Raw genomic sequence first — 19526 nt, forward strand, 5'->3', positions numbered from 1 at the left:
TTTATTAACTGGATTGTTCATTTTGTTGAATTTTTTGAGCTCTTTATAGATTCTGGATGTTAACCCTTTATCAGTTGTGTAGTCTGCAAAAATTTTCCCATTCTATCAGCTGCCTTTTCACTTTGCTGAGTATTTCATTTGCAGTACAGAAGCTTCTCAGCTTGATGTAATCCTACTTGTTAATTTTCACTTTGAATACTTGTGCTTATGGGGTCTTTTCCAAGAAGTCTATGCTTATGCCAATGTCTTCTATAGTTTCCCCAATCTTCTCTAACGCCTTGATATTATCATAGATTTAGGTCTTTGATCCGTTTCGAGTGATTTTTGTGGGAGGTAGGGGTCTAGTTTCATACTGTTGCATGTGAAGATCCAGTTTCCCCAACACCATTTGTTAAAGAAACTGTCCTTGCTCCAGAGATTGATGTTAGCTCTTTTGTCAAGGATAAGCAGTTTACAGATGCATGGATTGATTTCTGGAGTTTCTATTCTGTTCCATTGGTCTACAAGTCTGTTTTTGTGCCAGTACCAGGTTGTTTTTTATTATAACTGCCCTGTAGAATATCTTGAAATCACTTATTGTGATGCCTCCAGCTTTGTTTTTGTTGGATAATATTGCTTTAGCTATTCAAGGTCTCTTGTATTTCCATATGAATTTTAGCATCATTTTTCTATATCTGTGAAGAATATCATTGGTCTCTTGATTGGATAGTACTGAATCTGAATTCCTTTTGGTAGCATGAATATTTTGATGATGTCAATTATTCCAATCCATGAACATGGAAAATTTTTCATCTTTTAATGTCTCTTCTATTAGTGATTTCTATTAGTAATTAGTAAAGTCTTCTTCTTTAGTGATTTGTAATTTTCCTCATAGAGATTTCTGGCATCCTTGGTTAAATTTATTCCAGGTACTTGATACTTTTTGGAGCTATTTTGAGTATCTTTTTGTTTGGAAGCCACCTGAGTTCTCTTTACTGAGAACTACTTCTTCAAAATATTCAAACGTTTATCTCCTAGATATTCTTTCTATCTTAAATAATTAGTAAGACATCTTTATATATATATTCTGGAAAATAAAATTTTAATGGTTTATACACACTTCCTTTAAGTATCTTCTCCCAGTCCCAGACTTGTAATTTTTGGTGGTGTTGCTATTTTTAAAACTATTTTATTTTTAGCTTTTTGATTAATAAGGAATACTTTATTTTTGTTTATTGGGGATACAGCAAAACATTTCAACACATATACCTAGTGCAAACCAATCACACCAGACAACCAGTCTTTCTATTTCTATATCTGTTATTTGCATTGAGCTTACCAGTTTCTCTCTTTCAGGTCTTTCTTCAGTATCTAATACATTATTGTGAACTATAGTTGTTCCACTGTGCCACAGAATCCTAAAATTTGTCACATCCATCAATTGTGTTTTTGTATACCTCTCTATCCTATTCTGAGTTCAGACCAACTATTTTTATTTTTACTTCCCCATAAGACAGAGAACACATTTCTGTGTCTGCCTTACTTCAATTGATATAAAGATCTCAAGTTCTATTCATGTTGTTGCAAATGTCAGGATTTTATATTTATGGCTTAATAAGATTCCATTGTGTGTGTATATATACCTCATTTTCTTTCTCCATTCATCCATCATTGGACATCTAGGTTGATACTCTACTTTGATTATTGTGAATAGTGCTGCACATATATTTCTATAACATGCTCATTTCATCTCCTTCAGCTTTATACCCAAAAGGTGAGTAGCTGAATCACAAGATCAATCTAATTTTAGTTTTTTGAGAAACTTCCACAGGATCCTCCATAATGTGTGCACTAATTTGCATTTATTGGTGGGTTATTTTGTTGTTGTTTTATTTCCTTTATGTATTATGGTATTTGTTGATATCCAGAAATAATGTTCTAAAATATTTCTCTATTTTGCTTTGTGCCTTTTGAGATTTTTAAAAATCAGCTTTACTGAGATCTATTTTACATGCAATAAAAGTTATCACTTACAAATATATAACTTGATGAGTTTTAACACTTTGCTACAATTATCAGCACAATCACAAAATGGAACACTTCAATCTAATCTATGAAATAAAAACATTTGCATGTCTCTGCAGTAAATCTCCACCTACTTTTCCTCAGGCCTTGCCAACTACTCATCTGCTTTTTGTCACCCTAGCTGTGCCTTTCCACAATTTCATACATATGGAATTGCTTAATATGTCATTGGTGTCTTGCTTTTCTCAATTTATTTGATGATTTTGAGTTGGTATCAAACATAACTGTTATCATTAAATAGTCCATTCTTTTTATTACAACTTAGCACCCTTCATCAGCTGATACAAATTTTGGTTTTCTAGTTTTAGGCTATTATGAGTAAAAACTCCTCCAAGCATACAGAAGTTTTCAAAAAGATTATGGAGAATGCATATTATTAAAATACCATGCATGGATTTCAAGTTTTTCTGTACCAAAATACACTTAACTTTTAATTCAATTTTTCATGAATGTTTTGAAATACCCTCACATGAGTATATAACTTTGGGTAGAAATTGGGCAAATAACCCCTAGATAAATAAACAAGAGTAGACTGCTAGGTTGTACCATAAGTATATGTTTAACTTTATAAAAAAAATCATTGAAATGTTTATAAAGTGAGTGGGCCATTTTGCACTGAAATATAGTTTCAGGTTTTTTACCACTTACAGAAAAACTGTGTGTGGAAATAAAATGTTTTTTGCCAAGGTAGTAGAAATTTATAATAGAAAAAGTTAACATTTTGTTCTGTATTATATATGTTAACAATTACTTATACAGTTTAATGGTTTTTTGCAAGGCATTTGATTAGGTATAAACATGCTAACAGATTTATCCTTCATATGAATTATTAAGTTAAATGTTCAAGCAAATGCACTGGACCCATCATGATCAATCTATATATCATTAAACATTATTTTAGTCACAAATATGAATATTAACTCTGGCATCATTAAAAGCATTAATTTCTTAAGGCATGACAACAAAGTCTGTGTACTCTTTGGATAGTGCACGAGGATTTTAAAAAGCCAAATGAATTGGTAAACCACAAAAGTAGATACTTCAATATTAAGTTATCAGCCTAAAGAAAAATAAGCAGTTAAAATAAACAAGCATTTATTGAGTACCTACTTTCTTCCAAAAATGTGTTTGGGGGTTGGAACTGTGGTATAGAAGTTTAAGCCTTTGCTTGCAGTGCCAACATACCATTTAGGCACCAGCTCAAGTCCTGGCTGCTCCACTTCTGAGCTGGCTCCCTTCTAATGCACTCAGGAAAAGCAGCAGAAGATGGCCCAAGTGTTGGGGCCCTGAATCTACATGGGAGACCCAGAAGTTCCTGGCTCCTCGCTTCAGCCCAGCTCAGCCCAGGACATTGTGGCCATCTGGGGAGTTAACCAGCGAATGGAAGATGATTCATTCATTCACTTCTTTCTCTCTCTCTCTCTCTCTCTCTCTCTTTCTCTCCCTTTCAAATAAAAAAAAGTTTAAAAGGTTATTTATATTTTAAAATAAGAAGCTTCCCCTTCCCCTATGCTTTGTTCTATTCTCTTTTATTACGACAGACACATCATAATCAAAGTCACAATCTTCAGACTATACTCACACAAATGCTATTCCCCTCTGCATGTGCCTTCAGCACTTTGTGAGGACTGAAGCTTCCAACATGTAATGCCTCACCACCAACTTCTTGCTTACCCATGCCCATATCATCTGATGGGATGCAGCCTAAGGAAGAACTAAAGATTTCCATTCACTTGGCTTGTTAGCACAGCCTCTTGATCTGAGGCAGTCAGTTTAGGTGGGTAAAGTGTCTACCAATCTTTTCTTAGGGTTTGAGGTGAGCCTGTGTGACCAAGAGGGAAATGCCGCCAGGTAGAATTTTCTCCAACTGGTTCCATTAGCCCTATAATTCATGTAGTTCTCCCCCAAATTATAGAATGGATAGTAAGTCTTAGACTTGACTTTTCTTAAATTTTTTCATTTCATTTTCTAAATCTTAAAAAAATAAATAAATAAAGGAAATAAAGAATCCATCTTTGGCCACAATTGAGATTCTCTACTATCTTTTAAAAACTCCTAAAATGAGTCTTTAGCTCATAAGGTAATGTATCCATGTTGTACTAATCAATTATTTCATAACATGCTTCCTACTGGGGCCGGCACTATGGTGTAGTGGGTAAAGCTATGGCCTGCAGTACCGGCATCCCGAGTCCCGGCTGCTCCACTTCCAATCCAGCTCTCTGCTATGGCATTGGAAAGCAGTGGAAGATGGCCCAAGTCCTTGGGCCCCTGCACCCACATGGGAGACCCAGAAGAAGCTCCTAGCTCCTGGCTTTGGATCGGCACAGCTCTGGCCATTATGGTCAATTGGGGCAGTGAACCAGCAGATGAAAAACCCCTCCTTCGGGCCGGCGCTGTGGCTTAACAGGCTAATCCTCCACCTTGCGGCGCCGGCACACGGGTTCTAGTCCCAGTCGGGGCACCGATCCTGTCCTGGTTGCCCCTCTTCCAGGCCAGCTCTCTGCTGTGGCCCGGGAGTGCAGTGGAGGATGGCCCAAGTCCTTGGGCCCTGCGCCCCATGGGAGACCAGGAGAAGCACCTGGCTCCTGCCTTCGGATCAGCATGGTGCGCCGGCTGTGGCGGCCATTGGAGGGTGAACCAATGGCAAAGGAAGACCTTTCTCTCTGTCTGTCTCTCTCTCACTGTCCACTCTGCCTGTCAAAAATAAATAAATAAATAAATAAATAAATAAAAAGAAAAACCCCTCCTTCCCTCCCTCCTTCCCTCCCCCTTTGTTTCCTTCTCTTTCTGTGTGTAACTCTTTGAAATAAATAAATAAATCTTAAAAAAAAAATTCCTACTTTGGGGGATGGCAGTTATATCATATTTTGCCCTTTATATCTCTACCCTTTCTTAACCAGGTAGCAACATCTAAATACTAAGAATAATTACTTCTATATAAATTAAAACTGCATTTAAACAAACGATGCTCTTCTGACCCAGTATAATAAACTGCAAAAAATAAGTACACACACATTCATTCTTTACAGACTACATGTCTGGGCATCACTGCACTATTTCTACCATGTCTACTATCTACTTTCATTTCCTTTTAAAATGTCGGTAAAGGAAGATCATTAGGCCTACCAGTTAAGATGCCTGTTTCCCACACTGGAGTGTCTGGGTTTGATTCCTGACTACAACTCCTCACTCTAGCTTCCTGCAAGTGTAGACCCTGGAAGGCAGCAGTGATGGCTCAAGTAAAATAACTAACTGGTTTCCAGCCTCTCATGCTTGAGAGCTGGGTGCATTCCTGACTACTAGCTCTAGCCCTGGCCTAGCCCTAGTCACCGCAGACATTCAGGATATCAGTGGACCGGAGCTCGCCCTCTGTCTGTCTGTCTTTCTCTGTGTATGCATGTGTGTATCTACCTCTCTCTGTCTTTCCATCTATTTATCTATCTCTTGTTCTGTCTCCAGCTAGAACATAATGCTTTTTTTTAAAAAAAGGGGGGGTTTTGATAATTTATCGTGTTTCCCAACTATACTGCTCTTTCCTCTGCCTCCCTTTTGTGCAATTCTGTAAAGTCACAAGGAATAAAGAAAAACAAAACATCATTGTATTTGTTTCCCATCATTATCCTTCATTATTTCAGTTAAATTTAGGAGAATATGTTGAGAAATAAGTATATATTGTTTAAGATATTTTATAAACTTTATTTTAAAATGCATTTTACTTATATCATCTAGCATTTATCTTATACTGACAGTTTTATTATTCAAAATTTCTCACTTGAATAAGAAGAGCAGTTCATCTGGAATATCACAACTACTATGCATCATTAATATCCTAATGCATTATTTATGGTGGTGAATAATATTCCAAAATGAGAAGTCACTAAGATAAAATATGCTCTATCATGTTCCACTACTGGAAGAAATACTTTTAATTAAAATGATGCCACAGAAATTAGAAGAAATGGCAAGAGTTTTTGATATTGTTCAATATTCAAGATGTAACTTTCTTTATGGAGCTGGATGAAAATCACCAACAGTGTTTTATTACACACTGTGGACATGGACCAGTATTAGCAATGTAGAAGCACTAAGTGTTGGGTTGAAACAAATCTTAAAAACCCGCCATCTCTATCCTGAATCTACATATATAAACATGATAACACTATACTTGTATCAGTAAGATCACTATATAAAACTGATGCTTTGGGGCAGGCTCTGTGGTGCAGCAGGTTAAGCCACTACCTGCAGCACCGGTGCTGGTTAAAGTCCCAACTCCTCCATTCCTCATCCAGGTCCCTACTAATGGCCCGGGAAAGCAGTGGATGATGTCCCAAATCCTTGGGCTCTGCACCCATGTGTGAGACCTGGAAGAAGCTCCAGGTTCCTGGCTTCAGCCTGCTCACCCTGGAATTATGGACATTTGGGTACTGAACAAGCAGATGGAAGATCTCTACCTTTGCCTTTCAAATAAAATAAATAAATATTTTTAAAAAAATTGATTCTTTAAGTGAATTCTCTCTTGTGGTAGGAGCATTATGACTGTTGATTTAATTATCATGTACCAGTAAAACAATGATCCTCAAACTATGTTCTATGGAACGCTAGTGATCCATGAGATCTCCCATCATGTGTAATGATAAAATCTTTCCCAGTTGTACAATTTCTCAATTTTAAATTTCTATAATAATTGGTCTCAAACATTTAAAAACTATCACTGTTTTATATAATAATCTAGTAGAACCTGAGATTCTAATTTAGTATATAATTAAAAATTATTTTAAAACATTTATCATGTTTTAGATCACATGGTCAAGGTGAGACTCCATATCACATATCTTATGAAATAATAAGTATTAACCATTGCTTATGATTAAAACTACTCTTTTCATAAATATAAAAAGTCAAATGAATTAGCCCCAATGAAACTGTTAAACCAAATACTAAAGTAATCCTGCACAGAACTGCATAGGCAGTTTTAAGTTAGCACATTCTTTGGTCATCATTTAATATCCCCATGCCTTCAACAGGAAGCTTAAACTCATGTGGTCCATCTGAGCTGATTAAAGTTATTCTGCTATCACTAAGACATAACACAGAACATTTATTTTAATTCTGTTCATGTATTAAATATCCCTAATTATAACCTTTGAATGTTAATTATGAATCATTTATTGATGTAATACAAGTTACCAAAGGAACATTAGATTTAACTGGCAATTATTCCCCTTAGTAAATATTTTCCTGATCATAAAGTGATTAGAAGTGAAAAGGATAGAAGAAGAGCAATACCTAATATGTCCTGACAGTGCCCATTATTTCAAGTTACTGTTGCCAGGAGTGTGATTTTTCTACAATAGAGACTGGTGGGCAGCAAAGCATTCCATGCTTAAGTCTACATTAGCCACACCAGAATCCAATTACCATGAAGTGCCAATGCTTACTTTTATATATACACACATATAACAAGGTAATTTCAAACAATTTGGAAAATAATAGAAATAAAAGACAATTCACATTTTCCACAAAGTTGCTGAAAACACCTCATATGTTTGTATGTGTTTAAATGAGAGATATAGTTGTCTTTTGTTTACAGAGTCTGGGCTACCCTAATACTAGTATATTTAAATAATACACTAAGTTCTTTTAAAAAAATACAGTAAAAACTTATTTGAAAGTCAGAGTTACAGAGAAAGAGGGAGAGACATTTGGTGGCTCACTCCCTGGATGGCCTCAACAGCCAGGGCTGGGCCAGGCCAAAGCCAGGAGCTTCTGCAGAGTTTCCCACATGGATGGCAGAGGTCCCAAGCATTTGAGCCACCTTCTACTACTTTTCCATGCCATTAGCTGGGAGTTAGATCAGAAGTGGAGCAGCCAGGACACAAACAGCAGGGACAGGAGCCAGTGCCCTTATGGGATGGTGGCATCACAGGCCATAGCACTAGCCCCTAAGTTACTCTTCTTTTGTTGTTTACTCATTATTATTCTCTTGGAGAGCAATATTGAAAAAAGTAATAACGTCTTTCTTCCCCCTTCTCCCCCAGCCACTATATAATATACTTTCAGACAATATAAGGCAATCAGAAATTTGAATATAATTCTCATATAGCCTCCCCATCTTCTCCCACTTGTTAGTTGCAACATTGAGTCTCTGTTTTCAGAGCATGGAGACCTTCCACACAATTGCTCCACCACAGCCATTGTTCAGTGTCAGTTCTTGAAGCTCATTTGTGTAGAAGGTTCACCACCCTTCCCTGTGTCAGCCTCTACTGTACTCTGTCTGCAGTACATTCCTAAAGAACGGCTCAGGAAAACTGTATCTATGTTTGTTTTTTCACCTTCTTAAGGATTTTTACATTGAAAAATCATTTTGGCTGGACTCACACTTTGACTTCAACTCTCATTTTCTTCCTTTGAGCTTAAATATATCACACTATTTTCTTAGTCAGAAAGCACTTCTGTCCAAATGTCTGATGGCAATTTTATTTACTTTGCCTTAAAAGTGATTTGGTCTTTTAGCCTGGATTCAAATGATTTCTTCCCTATTACTTTTAAATTTGAATGGCCTTCTTAGATGATCTTTCTGGCTCATTCGGAAGCTGATTGTGCTGGGTAGCCAGGTATGCATGATGCCTTTCCAGCAGGTAGTTTCAGGCAAGTGTAGTTGAGCTATTAGTTTTAAATATTCACTTTTCTGCTGCTTTGGTTTTCTTTCTGAGCCTTCTGATACAAGTACATTGTTCTTCCTTCCTCTCTCCAATATCTAGCATCTCCCATGTCTTTTTCAACTCTTATTTAATTTTCTTTGGATTTTTGAAGGTTATCGTATTTCCATCTTCTATTTGGTTGATATGCTCTGGTGTCACTTCTGATTCAGTCTGTACTTCTAAAACCAATTTTTTTTATTGTTTAATTTCCTCTTATCCTCTTTCAGCTCTCTTCAAGTCCTTCTTCTGTATTCATCTTATTTTTGAGTTTATAATGTATGCTATTCTTTCATACAGTCTCTTATTTTCTGAATCTCTTCCAATTCACTTAAAAACACTGGATAATGGCTGGGAGTCCATTTATCTGGTAGACCTTTATTACAAACACAAGTCATTCTGCTCCCTCACCACTCTTTATTACATATAAAAGTACATATGCAAATGCAAATTATACATAATTAACAATTATAATTGTATATGCCCCATAAATTAAATTACATGAATAAATTATACATGATTATAAATAATTACTTACCTATGATAAAATTATAATGACTACAGGCATAAAGGTTCTTAGGGAAAAGGGGAGCACAGGTTTTTCAGCTTTGGCTTTCTCCTTGTGTTCCAAAGCAGCACCGTTTCTCATTTCATGACATCTATTGGTTCTGCCCTACTCCCCTCCTTTTGGCTGCTCCTTCTCTATTTTTTGTGCCCATCATCCCTATTCAACCTGGGTTCTATCTTCTCTAATTTCTCTTGGGAAAAGAGCTCAGTCCTGGCTGGGAACCTCATGTGGTCAGTACAAAAGTCTGGAGAAACAAAGTTGTTCTGGTAACATACATCCTTCCCTGTTTCCTTGGCTCCCTCCTGGAGCTGGCTGACCTGTTCACACTGGCCCTCCATGCTTTCCCAGGGTACATCTTACACCTCTTGAGAAACAACAGACTCATGCTGCCTTTCTTCCACTTGCTCCCATACACTTCCTACTACCATATGAGGGGATAACTTGCCACCTCAGTGTTTTTGTTTTTGTTTTTTTTTTGATACTGTATTCTCTGTGGGTTTGGGGCTTTACAATTTTCATGGTCCCGCCTATTTTTTTTTAAGATTTATTTATTCATTTGAAAGTCAGAATTAAATAGAGAGGGGGGGGGGTGAGAGGGAGAGGGAAAGAAAGAGGGAGAGGAAGGAGAGAGGGAAGGAGAGAGGGAAGGAGAGAGGGAGGGAGGGAGGGAGGGAGGGAGGGAGGGAAGGAGGGAGGGGTCTTCCATCCTCTGGTTCACTCCCCAATTGACCGGAACAGCCAGAGCTGCCTCTATCCGAAGCCAGGAGCTTCCTCCAGGTCTCCCATGTGGGTGCAGGGGCCCAAGGGCTTGCGCCATTTTCCACTGCTTTCCTAGGCCATAGCAGAGAGCTGGATTGGAAGTGGAGCAGCTGAGACTCGAACCGACACCCATATGGGATGCCAGCATTGCAGGTGGCAGCTTCACCTGCTATGCCACAGCACTGGCCACGGTTATTCCTATTTTTCTGTGGAAACTCAAATAAATGAAAGAGTATGCCTCCCTGATAAGATCATTTTTGCCTAAATTTTTAGTAACTACAAGGTGGATCTGCCTGAACAGGACTAGATCCTAAGTGCAAAAACTCAGCTTCTCAATTATATAACATACAGACTAAGATGAAAAGCCATTTACATCAGGAGAACACACAAAGCATTCATAATGATGAATTAGAAATAACTCATCAAAACATTCCATCTGAAGTAAATGTTTTTATTTTCTGCAGGAAAATCTATGTTTAAATTATGAACCACGCTCTTTGAGGCAGACATCAGCCTGAATAAATATCCTAGGAACAAGAAACATAGCCTTCTAAACAATAAATCCCACCTTTGATTAAAAGATTCTGTAGCTTAAGATATTTCTGGGATCATTTCCAGAAGCACATATAAAATTTACAGTGTCTGACTACTTACAACCAATAATGGTTCTGTTCTCCCTAGCTTTATGATAAATGCAGGGGACACCAATTCAAGAATAAAAGACCATATTCTATTTTCTACCAATAAAGTCAAACCCATGCTATTCCAGTTATACCCAGGTTTACAATTTTAAATGTGAACTAGAGATCTAGAGTTTTGACTATTTGTTACTATACAGAATTGAAAGTCTATCTTATAAAATATAATTATCCTATTATTTCCTTTTCAAATAAATAATCCACTAAATTATACTAGTTTAAGACACTGTGCTTTGGGACTAAAAAATAAAATAAACAAGATGTCTCTAATCCTATGGGTGTTCAGAGGCTGGTATTTGTACCTAGGAATCCACACACACATGCATTCAGAATGAAAAGGAAGTGCAAGTATTACCCAGAATTAAGCCCCCCCAGCCACATAATAGAAGCATAGATACACAAAACACTTAAGAACCACAGAGGGGAGAATCTAGGGCATTAAAAAAAAAAAAAGAAAAGAGACTGAAGCAAGCTGCATTTCAGTAGACATAAAAGCACAGGAAGGATATACAAGGCAGAATTAACAAAGACAAAGACAGATATGGGTAAAACTGACATAATAGGGGATCCCCTAGCAGCCTGAGCTGCACAATGGAAAAGATTACATTGTAACAACAGAAAAACACAGCTCACATTGGTCTACTAGACTTTAATTTTATTTCTAATCTGATGCTTAATCTCAGTATCTTATGTCCAATGCAAATTTTAAGATAAATTAGAACTGTATAAGATAACATGAAAATAAAAACTGACAAATTGTTCATTTCAACCAATCATCAAAGTTACTAAAGTCGTTAATAATCCCTCCTAGGAATTAAACAGTTTCAGTAGATGTCTAAATCCTACTTCAATGCTTGGCTGTTACATGAAACTCCCATTATAGAATTGGAGATATTAATTTTTAACATGGGAAATCAGCTGTTATATGAAAGGACCAAGAGAACAATAGCTAACACAGTGTTTCATATGTGTAAAATCAAAACCAGCTAAATGGCCAGTGTAGTTTTAACTACTACTACAAAAAAATTAAAAATCACAGGGAAAATTACAATTATTAAAATGTTCAATAATAATTTTCAAAATCAACACATAACATAGTAAGTTGTACAAAAGATACTTAATCCACAATTATCAAATTAAAGTAATCCTGTATAAGGCTATAAAATGCATAGTATTTTGCTATAAACTATTATAATATTAATAATGCTATTTGTTATAAATTATTACTATGAAAATCATGTCTGTACCTTGCTCAATTTTTTATTAACACATAACATTTAACATATTTATGAGGTACAATGTGAAATTTTTATTCTAATGAGATTGTATAATATAAATAATGAATCAGAGAATTCAATCAAAAGACCTAGATATGAGAAAAGTGATTAGTAACTCTGTTGCTCCAAGTCAAATTGAGAATTTTAATTATAGCCCTTGACTTTTACTAGCTTTTCGATTTCCTCATGTTATATGATAACTATTAATTCTCTTACTGAAACCATTAATTGATAGCATATCTGTCAAAGTGCTTGCCCAGTAAAATAAAAAGGATTCCACAAAATATTGTAAAGTTGAGTATTTTCTAGCTGATTTCCTACCCCTAGGGACATATTTCCTCTTCCTCTTTGTTGTAATGTATCAGCAACTCCATTCCTCACAGCATGTTCTACTGCTATGGCCTCTAGTAGCAAAAAGTAACAGTCCCTACCCAGACTGACCTCAGAGAGCACCTTCCAATTGGTCACCCTACATCTACTATTCCTTTTTCTACATCTGCTAATCCATATAAGAACCAAACAATCTTTTAAATATCAAGCCAAGCAGCAGAACTCACTTGGATCCAATGATCACAGCCTCCCCGCACACTAGGAAAGAACCTTACCCCGTAGCTATTTCCTGGAAGGCCCTCCGCAATCTGATCCTTCAACCACTAGTCCCCATTACCAGTCACTTCATTCATGTTGTGGCAGCTATAGTGGGCTCCTGGCTCTTCCTTAGACACTGTGTGAGCATTGCTAACTCCAGCCCTTGCATCACCTGATTACTCTGTGTGGAATATTCAAGAACTTAGCACTGCACACTCCCTCACTTCATTCCACCTGCTCAAACGTCACTGCCACAGGAAGGTCTTCCCTTCATACTGTTTCTGAAAGGGTCAATCTGTTCCTCATCACTGTTTACTCTGCATTTCTTAACAGTTCTGAAATTAAATCAGCTATTCATTGCTTACTTTTCCACTAGATTATAAACATCATAAGGCAAGGACTTCATTGTCCTAACAACAGTATTCCAGTTCCCTGAGTGCATTAAGGACTCAAAAATTTTCTTGATGGTGCAAATATCTTTCATGCCCCCTTAGGTTCATATACTGTGTGCTCCACAGAAAATAGTAGAGTACACCTAAATAACTAGTAAAAATTAAGTGTTCTACCTTGGAATTGGAAGTAGACTCCAAGAAACAAAGTCTGTTGCCAAATCCTTCTGCTGCCAAGCATAGCTTCTGTTGTTCTTTGTGGATGGTTGCGGTGCACTGCAGAACCACTTCATCATCCTGCAAAGAGAGAGAAAAAGAGAAAAAAATGAGATTTGACATGACTAGATAGTTCAAATCAGATTCAGAAAAACATGATTTAGGTGCATTTGAAAAATCTGAGCCAAAAAAAAGAACAGCTGCCAAATATATATATATATATATATATATATATATATATATATATATATAGAATTAATCTCACATTTTATTTGAAAAAAAAAAAATCTTGTGGGAGACACAGGAAAAGCTATGGCCACTCCACACCACGTAAAGTTTTCTAATCACTATTACTGATCTCCAAACACACTAGTGTAGCTAACAGTAAAATAAAGCATCTCGTGTTAGCGTTCTCACATCCCACTTTAGTCATCCAAATAACCAATAAAGTGTCTGATACATTCTGAAGACATTAAATATCATTAAGAATGGAATGGACTCTTCTTCTTTTTTTTTTTTTTTTTTTTTTTGACAGGCAGAGTGGACAGTGAGAGAGACAGAAAGGTCTTCCTTTTCCGTTGGTTAATGGCTGCTGCAGCGGTGTGCTGTGGCCGGCGCACCGCACTGATCCAAAGGCAGGAGCCAGGTGCTTCTCCTGGTCTCCCATGGAATGCAGGGCCCAAGCACTTGGGCCATCCTCCACTGCACTCCCTGGCCACAGCAGAGAGCTGGCCTGGAAGAGGAGCAACTGGGACAGAACCGGCGCCCCGACCAGGACTAGAACCCGGTGTGCTGGCGCCGCAGATGGAGGATTAGCCTATTGAGCCACGGCACCAGCCAGGAATGCATTCTTTTTTTTTTTTTTTTTTTTTTTTTTGACAGGCAGAGTGGATAGTGAGAGACAGAGAGAAAGGTCTTCCTTTGCAGTTGGTTCACCCTCCAATGGCCGCCACGGCCAGCGCGCTGCAGCCGGCGCACCGCGCTGAAGGAATGGATTCTAATAGCAGGCTTACCAGTTATTCCAAAACTAACACAGGAGAGCAAGTCAACAGCAGAATTTATGTATTCAAATTGACTGACAAAGTCATCTTAGTTCAACCACACTGGCTACGTGTTCATATTTCAAATAACCATTTAGAAAAGGAAAGGCCAAGGGCTGACACGGTGGAATAGCAGGTAAAGCTGCTGCCTGTAATGCTGGCATCCCAATGGGTGCCAATTCGCGTCCCAGCTGCTCCACTTCCAATCCAGCTCTCTGCTGTGGTCTGGGAAAACAGTAGAAGATGGCCCAAATGCTTGGGCCTCTGTACTCACATGGGAGACCCAGAGGAAGCTCCTGGCTCCTGGCTTCAGATGTTGTGGCCATCTGAGTGAACCAGCAATGGAAGATCTCTTCACCCCCCACACTGCATCTGCCTCTCTGAAACTCTGCCTTTCAAATAAACAAGCAAATCTTTTAAAAAGAAAAAGAAAAGGAGGGGCCAGGGGATTCCAAGATGGCTGAAGAGAGAAAAGATGTGCTAATTCTAACGAGGGTAAGATAACAGAAGTAAAGGAAGTACATTTGCAGGGGAAAGTTGGAAAGAAGTTTAGAGTGGAAATTCTACAGAAAGAAGTGAGATGCCATGGATCAGCATGGAAAGAGTAGAAACAGCAGCAAGGACACCACACACAACTCCCAAAGCTGGGGGCTGGAGGAGACGCTGGCTTCAGAGAACAAGGTGAGAGCAGACGGTGAAAGTCTGTGCCACTGCTAAAATTGCCTAAGGGAGAATCTTGCAGACCACACTGACTTAGAGTCTGGCCAGGAGCCCCATTGCAGGCAAGGTAATCACCTAATCCAGCAAAGAAAAGCACATTTCTTTCTCCCCATCTCACCATAAGGGTGCCTGGTGGGAAGCAGGTACTACCTTAACACCAGCGGAGGCTGCAGTGGCTCTCTCGCATGCAATCAGGAGACTTCACCAGAGGGAAAAATCCATTTTCCAGTGCCTTTGAGTCTGGCTGGGTGGGTTGACAGTAGGCTGGGCACCCACTTAGGATTCTGAGAACATCCCATCCTCTCAACATATTACAGACTCGGGCTCAAACTGTGAAGATAGAGACCCACAGGCAGCTGGCTTGAGGAACCTATCTGTTCTGTGTATGGGCAGTTGGGGTGGAGAGGGGATCTTCTGCACCCTGTGACTATGGGAGCTTTGTGGGCTGTGACTGTGGGAACCCTGTGACTGCAAGGGGCAAGGGGGGTAGGTGGGTCTCTGGGCACTCACTGTGTCTGGCGTCAGATTTGGAGGTCCCTGAGTGCCTGGAGTGGGACACTGCAGAGTGTTCCATGCTCACACTAGGGGCTGCACAGATCCTTTGTGGGGTTCATGTACCAGCCAGGGTGAGTACACAGAAAATGCCATGGCTGAGAAAGAACTTGTAAGATCAGTACTGTTCATAATAGTTACAAAAGAATTCAAACACCTTGGAATTAAGTTAACCAAGGAGGTGAAAGGTCTCTACAATGAAAATTACAAAACATTAAAAAAGAGCAAAAGAAGACACACAGAAAATGGAAAAACCTTCGATGTTTGTGGAATGAAAGAATTAGTCTCATCCAAGCATCCAAACAACCAAAAACAATTTACAGATTCAATGTGATCCCAATCAAAATACCAATGACATTCATCTCAGATCCAGAAAAAAAAATGCTAAAATTTATATAGAAACACAAGAGATCAAGAATCAACTAAAACAAAGCTGGAGGCATCACAATACATGATTTTAAGACATAATGCATAGCAGTTACAATCAAAAAATCCTGGTACTGGAAAAAAATAAACAAGTAGACCAATGGTACAGAATAGGAACTCCAGAAATCAACCCATGCATCTACAACTGATTTTTGACAAAGGAGCTAACATCAATTATTGGATCAAGGACAGTCTCTTTAACAAAAGGTGTGGGAAAACAGTCTCTGCATGCGCAAGTATGAAGCAAGATCTCTACCTTACACCTTACATGAAAATCCACTCAAAATGGATCAAGGATCTAAATCTACGACCTGATGCCACCAAATTACTACAGGAGAACCTTGGGGAAACTCTGCAAGACATTGGCACAAGCAAAGACTTCTTGGAAAATACCTAGAAGCAAGAAAATCAAAGCAAAATTAGACAAATGGGGTTGCATCAATCTGAGAAGCTTCTGCACCACAAAAGAAACACACAGCAGAGTGAAGAGGCAACCGACAGAATAGGAGAAACTATTTACAAACTACACAACTGATAAAGGATTAACATCCAGAATCTAAAAACAGTTCAAGAAACTCAACAACAACAAAACAAACAATCCAGTTAAGAAATGGGAAAAGGTCACAAAGAGGCATTTTTCAAAAGATAAAATTCAAATGGCCAATAGACACATGAAAAAATACTCAGGTTCACTAGCCATCAGCAAAATGCAAATCAAAATCACAATGAGGTTTCAATGGCTGTTGTCCAAAAATCAAAAAACAATAAATGTGAGAATGTAGGGTAAAATGTACCCTAATACACCATTTGTGGGAATGCAAACTAGCACAGCCATTATGGAAGATAATATGGAGATTCCTCAGAAATCTGAAAAGAGACCTACCATACATCCAGCCACCCCACTCCTGGAAATTTACCCAAAGGAAGTGAAATCAGCTTATGAATAAGTTATAAACCTCCATGTTTATTTCAGCTCAATTCACAATAGCTAAAATATGGAATCAAATATGGAATCAAAGCAGATGTCCATCAACCAATGACTGGATAAAGAAAATCTGGTTTGTATATACTATGGAAAAGTACTCGGTTGTAAAAAAGAATGAAATCTGTCTTTGGGTACAAAACAGATGCAAATGGAAACCATTCTATTTAGTGAAATAATCCATTCCAAAAAAAACAAATACCATGTTTTCCCTGATACTTAACAGCATAAAAAAAATGTAATGTATATGAGCGAAATCAATGTTTTCAGAATTGATTATTGTTTACAGTCCTTGTATCTACTGTTGAGTAAACAGTGTTTTTTTTTTCCTTATTATTTGCTGAATTCTTTCCTTACTGGAGGGTTAATCTTATGAGTATAAAATAAACTCAAAGTATGTCATTGAAAAATTCTTAAAAAATTAAGAAAGGAAGGAGTTAAAGAATAGGAGTATGGTTGGGAGGGAAGGTAGGATGGGAAGTATCACTATTCTCCTAAATCTATATATATGAAAAACATAAAATGTGTTCACTTTACATAAATAAAAATGTAGCAGCTAACGTTGTAACTTAGGGAGTAATGCTTCTACCTGTGACCATGGCATCAGAGAGGATGCTGGTTTGTGTCCCAGCTATTCCACCTTCAATCTAGCTCTCTGGTAATAATCTGGGAAAAGCAGTGTAAGATGGTCAAGTGGTTGGGCCCCTGCTACTCCTGTGTGAGACTGGATGAACTTTCTGGTTTCTGGCTTTAGACTGGCCCACCACTGGCCATTGCAGCCACCTGGGGAGTAAAGCAGTGGAGGGAAGCTCATGCTCTCTTTCCTTCTCTGTAACTTTGATTTTCAAATAAATAAATAACTCTTTAAAAAATAAAAAAAATTTATAGAAAGGCCTTTTGTTCAATCCTCTGAAACCTAATACTGGATCCTACTGAATTAATTATAGGAAATACTGTATAAAGGAAAAGATAATAAGTAGGATGACTCAGTATTTTTTTAAAAAGCATAGACTTCACAATATGTAAGATCAATACTCCCATTCCAGCTCTACCTCACATGAGGTTATGGATCTTTGACCAGGTATTGAATCTCTGAAGTGATTAAGTGAGAAAGTACCTTTTACAATGACTTACATACAAAAAGCAGTGCCTAGACACTAAATAAATGGGAAATGGTCATCATTTTTAATAAAGCATCACAATTTAACATATTCTAAGTACCAAATGCCTTAAAAATCCAACCATTTATATTTTGACATTTCAACCTCAAAGAAACAGAAGGTCACACAATAGAGTAGTAAAAGAACAAATATATTAATCAACCATTTTTAGACTCAGACTTAAAAGGTACAAACAGGTATATCCCAGAAGTTCTTCATGCAGGTTGAATGGTAGATAAGGGTAATGATATTTGATTAATCTTCAAAAACAGAAAATAAGCTTTTTTGCTGTATCAAAGAATATACTATATTAATTGAAAAAATACAATCCCAATTTGCATTTGACACTTTTATCTTTAGAATGATGTGGAATTGCTTTTATTTTGTATATGAAAGTAGCAATACTTAATAAACGGCTTAAAGCTCCAGCCAGACACCAAGTCCAATTTTTTAACAACCACCTCCTAACTGTCCCTCTAGGAGCTCATTAATTTCCAGTGAGCATTTAATTGTTTTACTTAAAAAATCATTAGCACTGAAAATAGTTATATTTTCATTTAATGAGCACATCTGAATGCAAATTCATGTTCAGCATGGCTATAATAAAAATCATGCAGTGTTTTTGGAGTTTATATAACCTGTAAGATCAAAGTTACATGGTATTTTCCAAATATGTGGTATGATAACAAAGAATTGGTAATTATGTTCATGTGGCAACATCTTACCAAATTCCTATTCTACCATTATGTTGTCTCACTTACTCTATGGAACTAACTCTGTCATGCAAAGTACACTATTGGGTAAGATAGTCTTTTTTGGATGTCAGAGGCTACCTAAGTACCATTAAATAATTACTTTAACATACAGTCATCCCTCAGTATCCAAGTAGATCGGTTGCAAGAACTCCTTCCACTAAGATATCAAAATTCATGTATGCTCAAGTCCCTTACATAAAACTGCATAGTATTTTCATATAACTTGGACACACCCTCCTACATACTTTAAATAAACCTCTAGATTATTTATAATACCTAATACAATATAAACACTAGGTAAATGTTTGCTGTACTGTATTGTTTATAGAATAATGACAAGGAAAAAAGCATATGTTCAGTATAGATGAAAATTTTTAAAATACTTCCTATTTGTAGTTGGGTGATCCTCAGATGTAGAGGGCTCACTGTGTTAAGTAAAGACAGTTTGGGAATGACAGTAAGACAAGAAAGAAAGATAGAAGTGTAAGTAGATACAAAAAGAAAACCTTAGGCTTATAAGACAAATGAGACTCAATACTATCACTAAGCCTCAAAAGAAGAGAAGGCACACAGTATGTAACAGAAGTATATGTGGGGTCTTCAAAAGTTCATGGAAAATTCATATTACAGAAAG

At 37.4% G+C, this 19526-nt stretch overlaps 1 protein-coding gene across 1 annotated transcript in view; it reads right to left on the minus strand.

The window, feature by feature from the left end:
• RYR2 (ryanodine receptor 2) overlaps window positions 1-19526 on the minus strand; it is a 776922-nt gene that overhangs the window by 549371 nt on the left and 208025 nt on the right. Inside the window, exon 2 of the mRNA XM_062210679.1 lies at window positions 13219-13338. Within this exon, the coding sequence (XP_062066663.1) occupies window positions 13219-13338 (120 nt within the window). The remainder of the gene's footprint in view (window positions 1-13218; window positions 13339-19526) is intronic.

Source organism: Lepus europaeus, chromosome 14, assembly GCF_033115175.1.
Source record: "Lepus europaeus isolate LE1 chromosome 14, mLepTim1.pri, whole genome shotgun sequence".
Taxonomy (NCBI): domain Eukaryota; kingdom Metazoa; phylum Chordata; class Mammalia; order Lagomorpha; family Leporidae; genus Lepus; species Lepus europaeus.